Source organism: Thunnus thynnus, chromosome 3, assembly GCF_963924715.1.
Source record: "Thunnus thynnus chromosome 3, fThuThy2.1, whole genome shotgun sequence".
In the NCBI taxonomy this organism is placed as follows: Eukaryota; Metazoa; Chordata; class Actinopteri; order Scombriformes; family Scombridae; genus Thunnus; species Thunnus thynnus.
In genome coordinates this window covers 32,558,000-32,574,465 of record NC_089519.1, presented here as the reverse complement: position 1 = coordinate 32,574,465, position 16,466 = coordinate 32,558,000, and the positions used below count along the sequence as shown (strand labels likewise).

Here is a 16,466-nt window from a genome sequence, read left to right as displayed (position 1 = left end):
CCAGCTCAATTCCACCTTCTGTGACGGAGCTGGCGTTCCTAACAAGCTTGTTCAGTCTGTTAGCATCCCCAGTTTTCAGACCACGCCCCCAGCACACTACCGCCTAGAAAATGGCACTAGATACTGACTGATAGAACATCTGCAGCATCTTGTTGCACACGTTGAAGGATCGTAGCCTCCACAGGAAGTAGAGCCAACTCGGACCCTTCTTGTAAAGGGCCTCTTTGTTCTTAGTCCAATCAGGTCTATCATCTAGGTGCACTCCAAGGTATTTGTAGGAGTCTACACCTACACCTTCCACATCTTGAATGAGAAAGTGTGTCCAAACTTTTGCACACTTTATGTCAAGCATTCTAAGAATATCGTGATGGACGAGGATGGCAGAAGATAGTTACTAGTAGTACGATACATATGGCCTGAAAAACACACTGATACTGCTACTTATTACATAAGAGTGGTGTTGCATTTTGTAGGAAGATTTCCCCCCGTACTCCTCACAGATAAACACATTTTAAACTCCTCCATGAATGTGTTCTTATCAGTAGTGAACAAATTGTACTGCAGTCTTTACATTTCAGTCTTGATTAATGCTCTCTGATGTTCACTTGCTTAAAAACAATGAACATCTTAAAAGAATACTCCCGCGATTATGCATTGCACTTCAATCAAGTTGGGGAACATTTCAATAGACAAACCTTTAAAATGTGTAGGATCCTAAAATGCTGGATCCTACAATTCCCATAATGCAACTTGACAGCCTGTGTCGCTGTCGGTAAGACCCTCCATGCCTAGTAAATGCCCACATCTTTCAAACTACCAGGTTGTAACGCAGGCTTTCTGTTAAAATTGTAAAGCCTCCATGTCTAAGCTGAGATTACACCGGTGACGACACTATGACATCATCATGGCTATTTTGTCAGTCGACAAAGCTCCTCCAGAGCCGCAGTAGATATTACACAACTATTTTCACAGGCTGAGTAGCACTCCCCATGAAGCTTAAATTGACTCTGGCATGAGAAATTGGTGGAGTTCCCATTTTAGGAACATTTGTTCACTGGCTAACGCTGGCAAAAAAAAAAAAAAAACAGCCTTATTCTGTTCTATTCTTAAAACAATGTTGGCGGATGTTTTTTGTGTTTTTACTGTCTTGCTCTGGTGAAGCTGACGTCTTTCTGTCCTTCCCGCTGTCTGTTTTCTCTCCTTGTTTCGCTCAGTGAACAAGAACGCCAACACCGACCAGAAGAAGAGCGAGGAGAAGAAGGAGGAGGAGGACGACGGAGGAGACGAAGACGGCCCTAAACCCATGCCTCCCTACAGCTCCTGCTTCATAATGTCCACCACAAACCCGTGAGTGTTTGTGTTTGTGTAACACCTCGGTCAAACATTGTTGTAATACAGAAATCAGCTTAGTACTGCTAGTACAATTTGAAAACAGTGCGTCTGTGTAAAGAACACCTGTTTAAGTTATGAGCATTTTTTCTCTCCAGGCCTAGAAATGTGTGTTTTGTTTGCTGTTTTTTGTGTCAACATGTGCATATTCATCTGTGTATTTTCACTTCAGGTTTCGGAAGTGCTGTCACTACATCTTGACTCTGAAGTATTTTGAGTTCAGCATCCTGTCTGTCATCGCTATGAGCAGCATCGCCCTCGCTGCAGAGGACCCTGTCTCACCTGACTCACCGAGAAACAATGTGAGACATCTGTGTGTGTGTGTTTGTGTATTTCTGTCAGTGTATGTACTCCTACATTGTTGCGAGGATAAAATGGATATAAAGATGAGCAAAATGTGTGGACATTTTGGCCCCCAGTTTCCCACTCGTAAAGAGATTAGGGTTTGGTCTTCCAATTTGAATCTTTAAATTGGGATTAAGTCAGTGAATTTGTTGCTAATTATATGGTAACAATAATTATGACAGTTTATTTTATCATGTACCAGGGTTGGGCCAGATTCTGATGTAGCTGTACAGCAGCATATTTTAAAATGTTCAACAGATCATATTTACATGAAAATTTAGTACCCATAGTAAAACAAGTGCCCATTATATACATTTTTTTTGTTTGTTTTATGCACAAAAAGCACATATCAAAGCACTCATTTAGACATTTTTATGAGAAAAATATCAACAAACATTTGTAAAAGAAAATGTGTTGTAGTGAATTTCATAATTTCTTGATAATTTTTCATGACACTTATGTGCCAAAAGTGCTAGTGTAGATTATAAATGTTATTTATTGGGTTTTATGCTCAAAAGCTCCACAAAACTACATTTTTAAGAAAAAGAGAGGACACCCTTTTGGCTGAAAGTCACCTGATTTCAATCAAACTCTGAGTAAGCATGGCAAGAAAATGTTTAGGGAAAAAAGATGTTAATGCTATGGATATTAAATGTGTAGAAACATTTTATCCAGAAAAACAGGAAACACAAATTAAAAGAAATATAGAATATTTATATCTTACTACAGAAGGGATAATTGAGTTATAATTAAAAGTTAAATGAAAAAGGAAAGTGAAAAGGAACAGATATTGTGAAATGCCGATTTGAATGTGGAAAATCTAAGTAGGATTAAGATTAGAATTAGGATTAGGTTCTAGGTTTGTTGGTGTCTGCCTTTTTGTCGCTTTCTTTCTTTCTTTGTTAATCTGTCCTGCTGTTTCTCTTCTGATTCATCGTTCTGCGTCTCTCTGCTTAGATAATTATATCTCACTGTGTTGTGTCTTGCTCTGCAGGTGCTGCGTTATTTTGACTACGTTTTCACAGGCGTCTTCACTTTTGAAATGTTGATCAAGGTAACAAAGAGTGTGTGTGTGTCTGTGTGTGTGTGTGTGTGTGTGTGTGTGTGTGTGTGTGTGTGTGTGTGTGTGTGTGTGTGTGTGTGCTGATTTATTTTTGCCATGCCTTTGTTTGCATGGTTGTATGATTGTGTCTTTTGCGTGTGTGTATTTCTGTTCCAGTTAATGTTAATGTGTGGGTGTGTGTGTGTCTATGTATTTGTATTTTGTGTATCTATGTTGTGCGTCCGTGCCCTTGTAAGTGCGCAGATTTGTGTGTGAGTGTGTGAGTGTTACTATACATGTGTATATGTGTGTTGTACTGAGCATGCTCCGTGTCTTCCAGATGGTGGTGCTGGGCTTGTTTCTCCACCAGGGCTCCTACTTCCGCGACTTGTGGAACATTCTGGACTTTATAGTGGTTAGTGGTGCTCTGGTGGCCTTCGCCTTCACGTAAGTGTCCCCTCCCTCCCCCCTCCCCACACCCCACCTTCCTCTTCGTCATCTCCACCACCCACACACAAACACATACCCCCCATCTACAGAAAGACCCTCGTCGTCCTCCGATACGCCGATAGGCAATGTTGATCTTTCACTTCCTTTTACTCAGCCTGCTGAACTTCAGTCTTTTGTCTTTTTGGCTTTCCTTTTTCTCTCCCTTTATCTTTTTCTTAATCTTACTTTCTCTTTTACTCTTGCATTTGCACTCTTGTTTCTCTTCTGGTCCACTGTCTCTCTCTCTGATGTTGTCTCCTATTTTCTGTCTGTCTTGGTCCGCTCTTTCTTTCTCTCTTGACTCTCTTTTCTGCAGTCTTGTCAATGTCTCTTTTTCTCTCTCCCTTCTACGGTCTACACATTCTCCTTATCCCTCTCTGTTCCCTCACTGGTCATCATCACATGTGGCATTGTATCAGCAGGTCTTTCCTCAGGTCTTTCTTCTCTATCCCCTCTGCAGTCTACACTTTCTCCGTATCTCTCTATATTTCCTTCATTGGTCATCATCACATTGTATCAACAGGTCTTTCTCAGTGTTTCATCACCACCTTCATCTGGACAATCACCTATGATCCTTAACAAAATTCCTTTTCCTAACGTGCTTGTCGATCATCACCAACCTCTGACCTACACTCTAAAAAGGAAAAGGGATCCTCGTTGCATTTTGCTTTTTCTTGATGCTGCGATCTTTGAGGACCCTAAGCGGGTACCCTGAGGAGCTCCTTTAAAACAATTATGACGTTACTTTAACAAGTATGTAATTTTTTGGATAGTTCCTTTAAATGAGGAACCCTTAAATGCTGAAACGTTTTTAGAGTGTACGTCCACCTTCCACCCTCCACAAACCCCAAACCTTGCCTGTATAATAATCACCTCAAAATACCCCAAACGTCCCTTCCCCCTAACTGTGTGACCACTATAAAACACCACCTGCTCATTCTCAAATTTTTTCCTCCCAATCTTCCTCCTTCCTTCTTCCCTTCTGTGCCCTGTTTGCCAATCCATGCCGCTCTGATATTTCCTCCAACCAGGCCGTGAGTCATCCCTTCCTCTGTACTTGCATCTAAAACCCTAACTTCATCCCCTAAACCTTTGCTTACCGACATCCCCTCCCCCAGACCCTCCACAGCTTTGGTTCCTGCTGATGCCTCCACCTCCTTCCAGATACCTTCCAATCCCCTCTCTCATAGGAGCGCTTCCCCTTATCTATTATAAAAATTTTGCACTTCTATCCAATTCATGTACCCCTATACACCCTCCTTATTCCTAACATAGAGCAAAGCAAGTATTAAAATGATGCTAGATGAGAATTTGTTGATGGTTATCCTACTTTTATGTGAATTTACAGCATTTTAAATGACCTGAAGAGATTTAATGGGTGATTATTTCTTAGATTTGTTAAATCTAGGAAAGATTGTGGAGTTGCTCCTTTCACCACACTAATTGGACAGTTTATATCAGATTAATTTGTTGCAAATTTTAGCTTGCTATATGTTAGTAGGAGGTGTACCCGTTGCTTTCTTGCTCACCCTTTGTCCCCACCCCCCAACCCCGGCCTCCACCCTCGTCTAGTCCCTAATTCACCCCTCTGCCCCACCAAACTCCACCACACGCACCTTTCAGCTCCCCCCTTTTTTCTCACCACTCCAACAACCATAAAAGCCAACATTCCCCCCTGCAACCCAATCACACTCCCCGAACCCGCCTCCTCATCCTCCCCCGTCCTCCGGGCTGGAGGTCCCAGTCGGTCAGTCCGTGGGGGTGAGGGCGCCCCAGACACCTTTAACCCTTTAAGTGCCCAGGCTATCCGTTTGCCACGAGGAGGAACACCGCCAGGGTACAACTACTCATCGCCTCGTCCCCTCTCTTTTACCCACGCACACTCAAAACACAAAAACACATACTCATCCGCCGTTTCTGGCCATGTTAACGTACCCGGAGGCACAGGTATTTAACTCTCCTTCCTCTGCACGACCCTGGGAAGTCAGACTGAGCGTGGGAGGGAAGGAGGGAGGCATGCTGGGGCAGAGTGTGGTGGGTGGAATGATTTGTTCTTATGCTGAGGTATATAGATAAATACATATAAATTAAATATGTATGATATATGCACCCTAGAGGGACTGAGTGTGTGTTTGCGTGTGACAGAAAAACAGGTCAAGTGAGTGAGAGAGAGAGAAAGACAGCTTCGTGTGTGCATCCTCCTCAGTTCTGTGGATGATCAGTGCATGTCTGCCTTGGCGGCTGCATGAACCTGAACACAACCTGTGATGCAGTAGACAGCATCACTGAAAACTTTGTTAATGATGTTCGGGGTCAGTCCCAGGCAAAGAATGTGTTCCAGTAAAATGTGCTCTGTTAATCTTAGAGCTAATTCCCTATGTACTGTAAAGGTATGTTCAGATTGAACGCAAAGCAAATTTTAGCGATGGCACCATTGCATACAAAGTTAAAAATGCTTCAGCTTGAGCAAAAAATGCAACTTTATGTATATGATATCATAAAAGGATATGACTGTCAATTTTCCAATTTTCTCTTATTGTCAACAAATCTCATGTCCAGAATTGATGATTGATTGATCCGTGTAAGGAAGACGCACTGGGCATGTGCAGGAATGCGGTTCAATTTACAGAGCTTCATTAGCTTGTTGTGCTTCAAATCACAACCGCTTGACTTTTTACTGTAGTTCTTTGAGAAATTAACAATCTAGTACAAACACTTTAAATGGAACCAGGTTCCTGCACATGTGCAGTGGCGTCTGCCCTACACAGAACTACTCTCCAGAGACTGGAAATGTGATCATTGTTATTAGTCTCTCGAGCTGTGACCGTAATCTTCAGAGTCATCCGATGCAACAGTTTGGCTGACGATAATGTGGTATTGTATCATGATTGTTTTTAATAGTTTTTGGACAACAATGGAGGTCTACAGCACAGAGGAATAAGATATATCAGGCTTTGGATACACACACACACACAATACTAAGTAGGATCTGTTCATTGTTGGTTTGGCTCTGCGCATGAGATTTGTTGACAAGAAAAAAAATATTGAAAATTGCCAGCCATATCCTTTAAGGTTCAGATAAAACAGGAAAAGGGAGAGAGCCCTTGAGGAACATAACAGAAAGAATTAGAGTTCCTGATAAATTGTGAGATCAGCAAGAGTCTGAGCCGCAACACACAAACACGCCCAGACAGGCATAGTCCTCACACACTAGCTAATATCTGTACAGTAGTCTTCCACTGGAAGCAAAGAAATCATGCAACTGCAACTTCTCGCTTGCTGGTCAGTTCCATGTTGCCTATTATCCCACATTGTCTTGAGAAGCATTTCTTGGGCATCACATACAAAAAGAATAGACGCAGACATTTTGCACCACTCCAGAGCCAGTGAGTCTTTACTTGTACGGCTGTTTGTGGCAAATAAACACAGACTGTACAAATCCAGACTTGTAAATTCACTTTGCATTTAATCTGAACAAACAACATTTCTGTAGTGAAGAGCAAATATGTTCCTGTCATTGTCACTATGTGTTCACATTGCCAGCAACAAGTAACATTAGCCAATTTCACAATGGTTAACTTTTTTTTTTTTTTTTTTTTACCATGGCTGTCTACATCATAATGCCTGTCATATGTAGCTATTGGTATGAGTCCTGCATAAAAATGAAACTCATACCAGCCATTGTACGGTAATGTGGTTGCTCGCAGTCTAAATACAGAGTAAATAGAGTCCAAGGAAACCAACCAACAGCGGCAAAAGTAAATCAAGGAGCGAGCAGGATGAGGAAGGTGCACACACAAGTGTTTTAATGCACAGATTTCAGAATGCAGGTGGTATGAATTTAAAGTGATATATTACTTTGGTAAAAAACCTTTCACACCTGTGTTGAAGTTGAGGAGCACTGAACCTGCACAAGTCAGTATTTATTCTACTGTATCTAAGTACAATTAACTGCAAATAGAAAGAAATTAAAAGTATCATCCAGCACAGGCAATAAGATAACCTGAACATGTTTTTTCACATATATATATACATATAATACATGTGAATAGTTTGACCAGTGACAGGTTCCAACAAAGGCAAATAATGCTGGTGGACTCCAACACAAAAAAGTGAAAATTTAATATCAAAGTGAAATATCACTTTAGCTAGAAAGGCAAGCAGTAACGCAAAAAAAAGCAAGAACCTATCAAATTCAATTGTACCATCTGGCTGATAGGTTTGTTACAGCAACTCAAAAATTACTCCACTGCTGCACCCTCCACAGCATGACACCTCCCTGAAAAAAGGATGCCTCCTCCCCTCCTTCAGTGGTCTTCTTCCCTCCTCCTCTCCCCTCCCTCGCCCACTTTTTTAATGCCCTCTCCGTTCCCCTTTTAGAGGATGCTCTCCCGCCATATCACCCCTCACTTTTGCCTCTTTTTCCTTTCACCCTTCCCTTCTTTTCCTTCCTCTCCTTACTCCTCCACCATCTCTCCTCTTTTTGCTTCCTTGCTCCAACCATCTGATCCAGGGCTGAGCTTTCAGTACAGTTTTGCTTAAGGGTTGAAGGCTACACACACACACACACACACACACACACACACTGTTTAAAAGCAGGTACATCTCGGAAACCATTGTACACGGGATTTCCAGCATGGTCAGAGTGCAATGGCTTCATTTATTTTGGGTTTTTAAACTCAACAAGTTGCGCTTCTGGCACCCTTCATCCTCCAAATAAATGTTGAATGACACACACTCATGACTGAGAACTGCATGCTGTCGCAGTACTCTGTGAGAATGCCTTTCCTTTTCTATTGACGGTGTGTGTGTATGGGACAATACACACAAATCCTGGTTTCTTGAGTCTCCCCTCATGATAGATGTCCTGCGTGTATGCCTGTGTGCTCTCACATGTCAAGAAAACCTGGAACCGGCCACTTCTAAAGATTTAACGCCTTTTTTTCTTCCCCCTTGCGCAGATGTGCATGCAAAAGAGCTTTGATAAAAATCCAACTAGATGATTGCAGATCTAATGAGGGAAATTTGTGCTGTAGGCCTGGTCTAATTGATCATTATGGTGTGATAAGATAAGAATCGGTGTAAATGGATGCAGCAATCGAGTTTCCTCCTCCAACCATGAAGGTAATTCTTCATAGAGCTGGTGGTACAGCAGGTCACAGCAGAAAACAGCCAGGAGGGAAGGAGGGTTTTGCACATCCACAGTCTCAGCCAGGGGATAGATTCACAGAAGTGCTTTTATTATTGTATTATCTTCTCAGGAAGTTACCTAAGAATTAATGTTGGGATGTTTTTGAAGATTGTTTTATTCAGATGGAAGAAAAGCCGCAACTTAAAATGTAGTAATACCTGGAGAGTGACAAAGCTACTGTATATATGTTTCACTTAACTGACTTCAGCCTTTCTCAGATTATGATTATGTGATTTATCAGATATCATATAATAAGTATTAAGAGTTACCCCTTATTAAAATTCAGTTATGCATTTAAAAAAAGCACATTTTACCATATTCATGCATTGTGGCAATAAAACATACATTCAATACTGTATGTTTGAACTGTAGAAACAGTAAATGCTTTAAACATTTTACTCACAGCTGCTCTTTAAAAGCTTTGACAAATAGAGTAATATACATTAAGAATGCAAGATACAGAAAATAAAACATAGAGTATCCATATATTCTACTATCATAATCACATGGAGCCTTTTTAAAGCTATTCCAGACAGTCTCCAATAGAAAAATTGTAGATTCTGAAATGCTGGTTTCCATATTTCTTAATCACCCTCTCCATTATAGTTTACTTGCCACTGTGTATTGGACAGTGTTAAACCAGACACAACAATACAAAATATAAACTCAAAATTGAAAAAAAATAAAATTAAAAATCAAATCAGGACAAATAATATAACAAAAAATAACTGCTTTTACAGTGGAAAATTGCCTCCTGGTTAAGTTTTTATAGATTGGACTAAATAATCAGATTACTAAATGTATAAGATTACACCTTTTGTATTTTTTTTCAGTGACCTCATAGACTTTTGAAGCTGATGAATCTTATAAAATACATTAACATTTATATACAAATTCACCTGATTGATGTAATTGCTACATATTGGTGTTATGTAAGTGTTGTTCAGTATACAGTATAATACAGTGTAATCTTCACCTTATCGAATAATAAATCTAGGAGACAGGTACAGTATGTAGACATCCCATCCTGTCGTCATGGAGACAAGTGATGGGTGAGGGGAGGGAAAGAGAGAGAGAGAGAGAGAGAGATGTGTGTATCTGAGTGTGTGTATATGTGTGTTGGTGGGTGGGTGGGGTTTTCTAAGCAGGTATGGCCATCTTGCTGTCCTTCCTTCTTTGTCTGTCTCTCATATAAATGTATTTTTTCCTGTTTCTACCAAACCCCCCCTCTCTCTCTCTCTCTCTCTCTCTCTTATGTCTTGTGTTTGTCTTTGTCGGTCTCTCTTTATCAATGTGTGTCTCTGTGTGTGTCTGTCTTTCTATGTGTTTTTCCTCTCCTTCTTCCCTTCCTCCTCTTCCTCTTCTGTCTCTGTCTTTCTTTCTGTCGCTGTCACTGACTCTCGCTGTCTCCATCTTCGGTGAAATTCGACAGGAGCAGCACCCGGTAAAGTTCTTCCTCTGTCCACCTCCTCCTCCTCCTCCTCCTCCTCCTCCTCCGCTCTGTCCCTTGCGTATCAAATTGGCTTTTCTCTCTTTCTTTCTTTGTTCTTCTGATCGTTCGTACTCATTCTCGCCGTATCGTTGCCCCTTTCTCTTTTTCTTCACCACCACACCCACATACTGCAGGAAACCATCCATACATCTCAGTAGTTTCATTGATAAGTATGATTTAAAGGGTTTGACGGTGGTGCCCACAGGTGTACTGGAAGTAGCGTGATTCTGAATTCGCAGATAATTAATTTACCAGTTAAAATTTCCATGATAAATACATATTTCTGAAAAATAGCATGAAAGTCTGTCTTTTAAGTATTGAACACTCAACACCTGTTCTGTGGGTTTTTAAAATGGTATTGTTAAAAACTTTAGCTTGAATTGATGTTGTAACAATGGATTCCAGTGTAGACATCAAACCATCCAAAGAAATTTTTCAAACCACTCCTACAAAATCCACTTCTCAGCTGTCCATCTTTAGCTTTAGTATGTTCACGCAGCCAAATATTTCTACTGTATCACTCCAATCTCAGTCTTCACACATGATACTGTCAAGCTTGTGAGACTTGCACACATTGGCACACCTCCGTTTCTTTCATTGGTCTGTTGAACTGAATGTCTTGTCCAGCCACATTTGGTCTTAAAATGGTGCCACATGAAAAACCCCAATGGGCTGCATTGGTATGTTGCTATAATTGTCAATGAAAAGATGAAATACAATCCAGGAAGTTCAATTGGAGTAATAAGTCCATGAGTTTGAAGGATTATCAGATGCCATAAAACTGCATATTAACATGAACCTACCCAGGCTAATGTGACACCTTCATCACTGCAGATGAATGTTAGCCTTACGCCGCTAAATAATGAATGCTGTCCCTGAAAAATTTAAGTACATAATGCTATGGTGCAGGATTTTACACCTTTGGAAAGTAACCACAGCAGCAATCATTTTAGCCTTTGTTGCAAGGTAAACAGTAAAAATGTCCTGGTCCACCAATCTGCCAGAATGTACACTTGCACATGCTTGATTTGATAGGCCAATATACAGCATTGCATTGCGGCAAAAGTCAGGTTCAACTTTGTGTTTCATCACGAGGGTCATCTGAAACCCTGCTATGCAAAACTACAGTCTCACTGAAATGGATGAGGGAGGAGGCTACATTTCTTGATGTAGTGCTAATGTCTATTTGACCTTAATGATATGTTCAGTGGTTTTACGCATGAGTATTGAGACAGACATTGTGTGTTTTGCCATGTTAAGATGCTCGATTGTTGTATGAGAAAATGTGTGATCAGAACTTGCTAATCAAATGGATGGACAGCAGCAGAGTGTAATATACGCTGGAGCTTTATTCAGCAGGAGTGGTTTGAGAAGTTTTCCGAACATTTTTTTCCATTGTATACACGAATCCGAACTTACAACAGCTGGTGTGCATCATCAAGGATGAAACTAGAAGCTGTTTACTGCCAAGTTTCAATCCTACAGATGTTGAGTGTTTCATACTCAAAAGAAAATGTGCCATTCAGGGAACATCCGTCATCTTTCCGTCATCTTTTTAGTAAGGGTGACAGACAGAATGCTAAATTAGAGCAGTGTACACACTCATACATAAATCGTGAGACTCAAAGAGCCCTTATTGTGTGCGTGCTTGTGTGTTTGTGTGTGTGTGTGTGTGTTTGCGTAGGCTTGGTGTTAATTCCTAACACCTATGCCTTACTGGGCTTTACTCTAATACACTGAAGTTGCTCTGATAGAGACCTCAGTCCCATTCACCTTCAAAGGAGGAAGGCCTATTGATTATCGATCGAGTCTCACACACACACACATAAACCCCCACATGCATACATGTAGAAGTGCCTAGGTTCAGACTCAATCAATCAGCCTTGAATTGAATCGTCTTACATTTTCTGCCACGGGAACTGAGTTCATAGTTAAGGAGCGAGCCTTGATGGACGGCTTCTCTTCTGCTCAGGCTTGGCAGGCGTCCAGGCGCCTCCTGCCTTGTTTTTTGAAAATGGGCCATTCACTTACAGTAAAGATCAACATGGCTATTTACTCCCTTGACACCCCAATTTTTCCTCACTGATATTGGTTTATGGGCGTACAAATCATGAGCAGAATGTTCAGTTATGGGCTTCGTGGAGGAAGCAGGCACATTAAAACACACAACCAAAGGAGTTTGTCTTTTCGGCCCTAAATCGTCTCCTCCGGTCGCTCTCACGGCTCGTTTGATGCTATTAATGCAATGTGTTTGTTTGTGTTATGACATTTGATGTTGCGTTCTGCAAGCAACATCACATGTCCCAAGAGTCTCGCATAGCCTCCGTTGCCTGTCCCCATCTCCTTTGATTCAGGCTGCGGTAAAATCTGGATTTAAATGAAAGGAAGCTATGTGAAACGTATCAGATTCAGTCCATCAAGTGTTTCCAAATTCAGGATTATATTGGCATAATCCTAGCCATGTAATCTTTAAAGCCCACGCTTCATGTTTCCACATCTGAGACTCCCATTTTCTTCCGAAGAACCGAACAGCGTTTCACTGAAAAAGAAAGAAAGAGGTTTGGCTGGGCACTCTGCCGGGAGATGCCTGTCGACATGGAATGTGTGTGAATGTTTATTTTATCATGGTGAAGATTATAAAAAAATGGTGACGATGTCGCTGCTTCTTGATGTCCATGAAACCAAACGGTCAGGCAACTGATCGGTTATCCTCCCACCGGTTTCATGTTTGACGCACACTTGAAAGTTTCTTTTTTCTGCAGAAGAAGAGACTGTAAGAGCGTTGATTGTACACACATGTACTGTCTTATACAGGACTACTGCAAGTGTCATATTGTGTGTTGCTTTTAGTAAATATTTAAGATAAATCCGACTTTGAGGACATATCCCTCACCCCACCTTACCACTTTTTGAAATGGTTTATGTTAATAGCACCATCTAATTCTTCCCTGACTATTTTGTTGTTCCTTGGATGAACACTAGGGGGAGCAGCAAGGGCAAAGACATCAGTACGATCAAGTCCCTGCGTGTGCTGAGGGTGCTGCGTCCTCTTAAGACCATCAAACGTCTCCCCAAGCTAAAGGTATGCGTCCTTAAAGAGATGCAGCCCCTGAACTAGGAAAGCTTCCTAATTTTGTTTTTGTGTGCAAAAATGTAAACTCATGGTTATAAACTGGAGTTATATTTTCACTGCATATTATGTTTCCCATGAGATCAAGATGGTTTCAAATGCTCCTTATTGAGATATTCTATCATTACATCAGGAAAGGGCAAGATAAAAATAGTGAGTTTCACATCTCATCAGTGCAGTTTGTTAGCAGGACATTGTTTCAGTTACCTAAAACACCAACTGTAAATGTCAGGTATTAATGTCAGTCAATTTTGCACCAATATGTTGAAATCATAAAGGGAGTTTGCACCATTGCATACCTGATATATCATTCATGAACATGTGAAGTGCAGTTTTGCTTTTCAACCAATCATAGACTGTTAAAGTTACAGGTCAACAAGACTGGTTAAAATAATAGGCAAGACATTACTTATTCTATTTGCATCACAGTACAACATGCAAACTAATTAAATGTACACAATATAACAGTTTACAAGGGTGGATTTGTCCTTTAACGCTACAGCATTGTTATTAAGTGTAGTGCAAGTCATAGGCTGAGTAGCATTTACAGAAATTATTTGTGCTTGCCTGCAGGACATGCATGTGGCAGCAGTGACCCTTGAGTATTATTTGATATATATGAAGGCAAAAGTTATCCAAATGTTAAACGCACTGACATTCTGATGTCATACTAGTTAAGATAATCAGTCTTACAACTGAACTTAGCTGTAAATCTAAATGTTTTCTTCCCCTCGTCTGCCTGCAGGCTGTGTTTGACTGTGTGGTCAACTCTCTGAAGAACGTGCTGAACATCCTGATTGTTTACATGCTCTTCATGTTCATCTTCGCCGTGGTGGCCGTGCAGCTCTTCAAGGGCCGTTTCTTCTACTGCACGGACGAATCCAAAGAGTTTGAGCGCGACTGCAGGTTGGTTCAGAAACACCAAACACTCAAACACGTTGAGCACTTCAGTTCGGTATGAAAGTATGTGCTTTTCATGAAATGTGAAGAATAATTTTCAATCGCTCTTACAACTGATTTTAAATTTCGTTCACTGTCAAAAAACAAAAGATTTTTCATCCGTTACATTCAACATATTTTGCAATTTGCACCAAGTACTTTTAATTTAGCAATATAAAATGTTTTTACACATTTTTATTCTGTATTTCAGATACTTATGTAACATACAGTTCTGCATTTTGGCAAAATATAGTACTCTGAAAAACTCATACCAGTCCCTTGGCCTATTGTATCAATAGTGTAGATGCTGCCACCTAGAGGCTTTTCTGGAAAGTTTAATTTCTAAATATTATAATTCATGTTCACTCTTAATAAGTATATTATGTCAAATATAAAAAAGAGTTCCTAGTAGTTGTGGTGCTTTTCTACACTTCCAGTTCCACTCCAGAGTGTTTTTAATAAACCTTTTAAATGTTTTGATACTTCTATATTTTTACTGTGTGATTTCATTATAATCCATGTTTGTGTTTCCTCAGGGGCGAGTACTTAGTGTATGATAGGGATGAGGTTAAAGCTCAGAAGCGGGAGTGGAAGAAGTACGATTTCCACTACGACAATGTGGCTTGGGCCCTGCTCACCCTCTTCACTGTCTCCACTGGAGAGGGGTGGCCGCAGTGAGTGGGACACACACACACACACACACACATTTATTGGATTTTTTTGTTTGTTTGTTTTTCTCTTTTCTTAATTTTTTTTTTTGAATTCTCTCTTTTTTCTACAGGGTGTTAAAGCACTCAGTGGACTCCACCTATGAGAATCAGGGCCCGAGCCCAGGTTATAGGATGGAAATGTCCATCTTTTACGTGGTGTACTTCGTTGTCTTCCCCTTCTTCTTCGTCAATATCTTTGTGGCTCTCATCATCATCACCTTCCAGGAACAGGGGGATAAGATGATGGAGGACTATAGCTTAGAAAAGAATGAGGTGAGGAGACATTGTAGGCTGCTTTGAATTTCTGGATGTTCAGTGTCAGTTTTACAGCTTCTTTAATACAAAATGATTTGTTAGAAAGTGTTTACAGGGTTAAAAGCAAAAAGTAATGTAACTTCAACCCTCCTCTCTTCCCCTGCCCTCCTGCAGAGAGCCTGTATAGATTTCGCCATCAATGCCAGACCTCTGACTCGCCATATGCCAAAGAACAAACTGAGCTTCCAGTATCGCATGTGGCAGTTTGTGGTATCTCCGCCCTTTGAGTACAGCATCATGGCTTTAATCGCGCTTAACACCGTCGTCCTCATGATGAAGGTAAAAGTCCAACTCTTAACAGTGTTTTTTGTGGTGTGCAGTTCTGCACATGTTGATTTAATACCTCAGCTGTCTTGCAACTCCAGTTCCTTAATGAAAAGCGTTCTGCAAAACTAGACTATCCAACTGTGAGCGCCACCTCAGTTTGGTTTTTGAGCACCAAACGTGTTCTTAAAGCTGCATTTTTATATGAACAGCTAAAATGACTACATTTAATGTGAAAAGGATCACTTGTATCTTGTACCTCACCCTACCCTGCAGTTCCTGTCAGCTCTAAGGGGAGTTTTAGTGTCTTTCAGCTCATTGTTTTGGTTTTGACACTCGTATAGTTACTGTTTTGGTTGCTGAACGTTGCTCTGCGTCTGCTGGATGTGTAAATAAGCACCTATCAAGCCAATGTCCTGCTTCAAAACTGGCCACCATGGTGCCAACCAAATATTCAATTTTAAAAACCAACATCTTTACAAAACTCCAGAACAAACATTCTTATAATTGTTACTAATATATAGTTTTCTTATGATGACAATGTAACTATTTTGATCTTAACATCACAAGCTTTGTTTTGCTGTTGTAAGAATATAAAATATTGCAATGACCAGAAAAAGTTTATTTCTCATTACAATATTTGTTATTATGCTAAGTTGAGAAGATACTAGAGAACGTTTTTGACAGCTTGGTATGTTGAGTCATGATCACAAAATAACACTTACTGTTTTCTCATCAATCTGGTCTCAATAAAACAAGTTTATATCAAAATCACAGAGTAACTTTCCAGAGATTATGAGAAACAAACTGTCTGTACAAATAACCTTTACTCATTTTAGTTCCAAAACTGTACTCTGTATTTGGTTTCTGCCTGGTGTTAATGTTACAAAGTTAGGGTTAGTGAGGGTTAGTTTTACTGACATTAGCCAGGATGCATTTCTTTCTTACCTCCTTATTATTGTCTTCATTTTTGAGGGTTTTAGGATTAGATTGGTTACTATGGCTACTATTTAGCTCCACAACGAAGGTACAGTTTCTCTCATAAATTGAACACTGATGGCACTGGGAAAAGGTGATGTAGAAATCTGCATTGGAAAAACTTGTGTTGTCAGTTTAATTGTTCACATTCCCTCTCTTTCTTCATTTCTGTGTGTCTGTAG

General features: G+C 40.4%; 1 protein-coding gene across 1 annotated transcript in view; it reads left to right on the top strand.

Moving 5' to 3' along the window:
• Positions 1-16,466, top strand: part of LOC137180165 (voltage-dependent P/Q-type calcium channel subunit alpha-1A-like) — a 71,936-nt gene that overhangs the window by 37,994 nt on the left and 17,476 nt on the right. Inside the window, exons 21-29 of the mRNA XM_067585442.1 lie at positions 1,215-1,347; positions 1,562-1,691; positions 2,729-2,788; positions 3,117-3,223; positions 12,931-13,030; positions 13,824-13,984; positions 14,554-14,691; positions 14,799-15,000; positions 15,157-15,321. Of these exons, the coding sequence (XP_067441543.1) occupies positions 1,215-1,347; positions 1,562-1,691; positions 2,729-2,788; positions 3,117-3,223; positions 12,931-13,030; positions 13,824-13,984; positions 14,554-14,691; positions 14,799-15,000; positions 15,157-15,321 (1,196 nt within the window). The remainder of the gene's footprint in view (positions 1-1,214; positions 1,348-1,561; positions 1,692-2,728; positions 2,789-3,116; positions 3,224-12,930; positions 13,031-13,823; positions 13,985-14,553; positions 14,692-14,798; positions 15,001-15,156; positions 15,322-16,466) is intronic.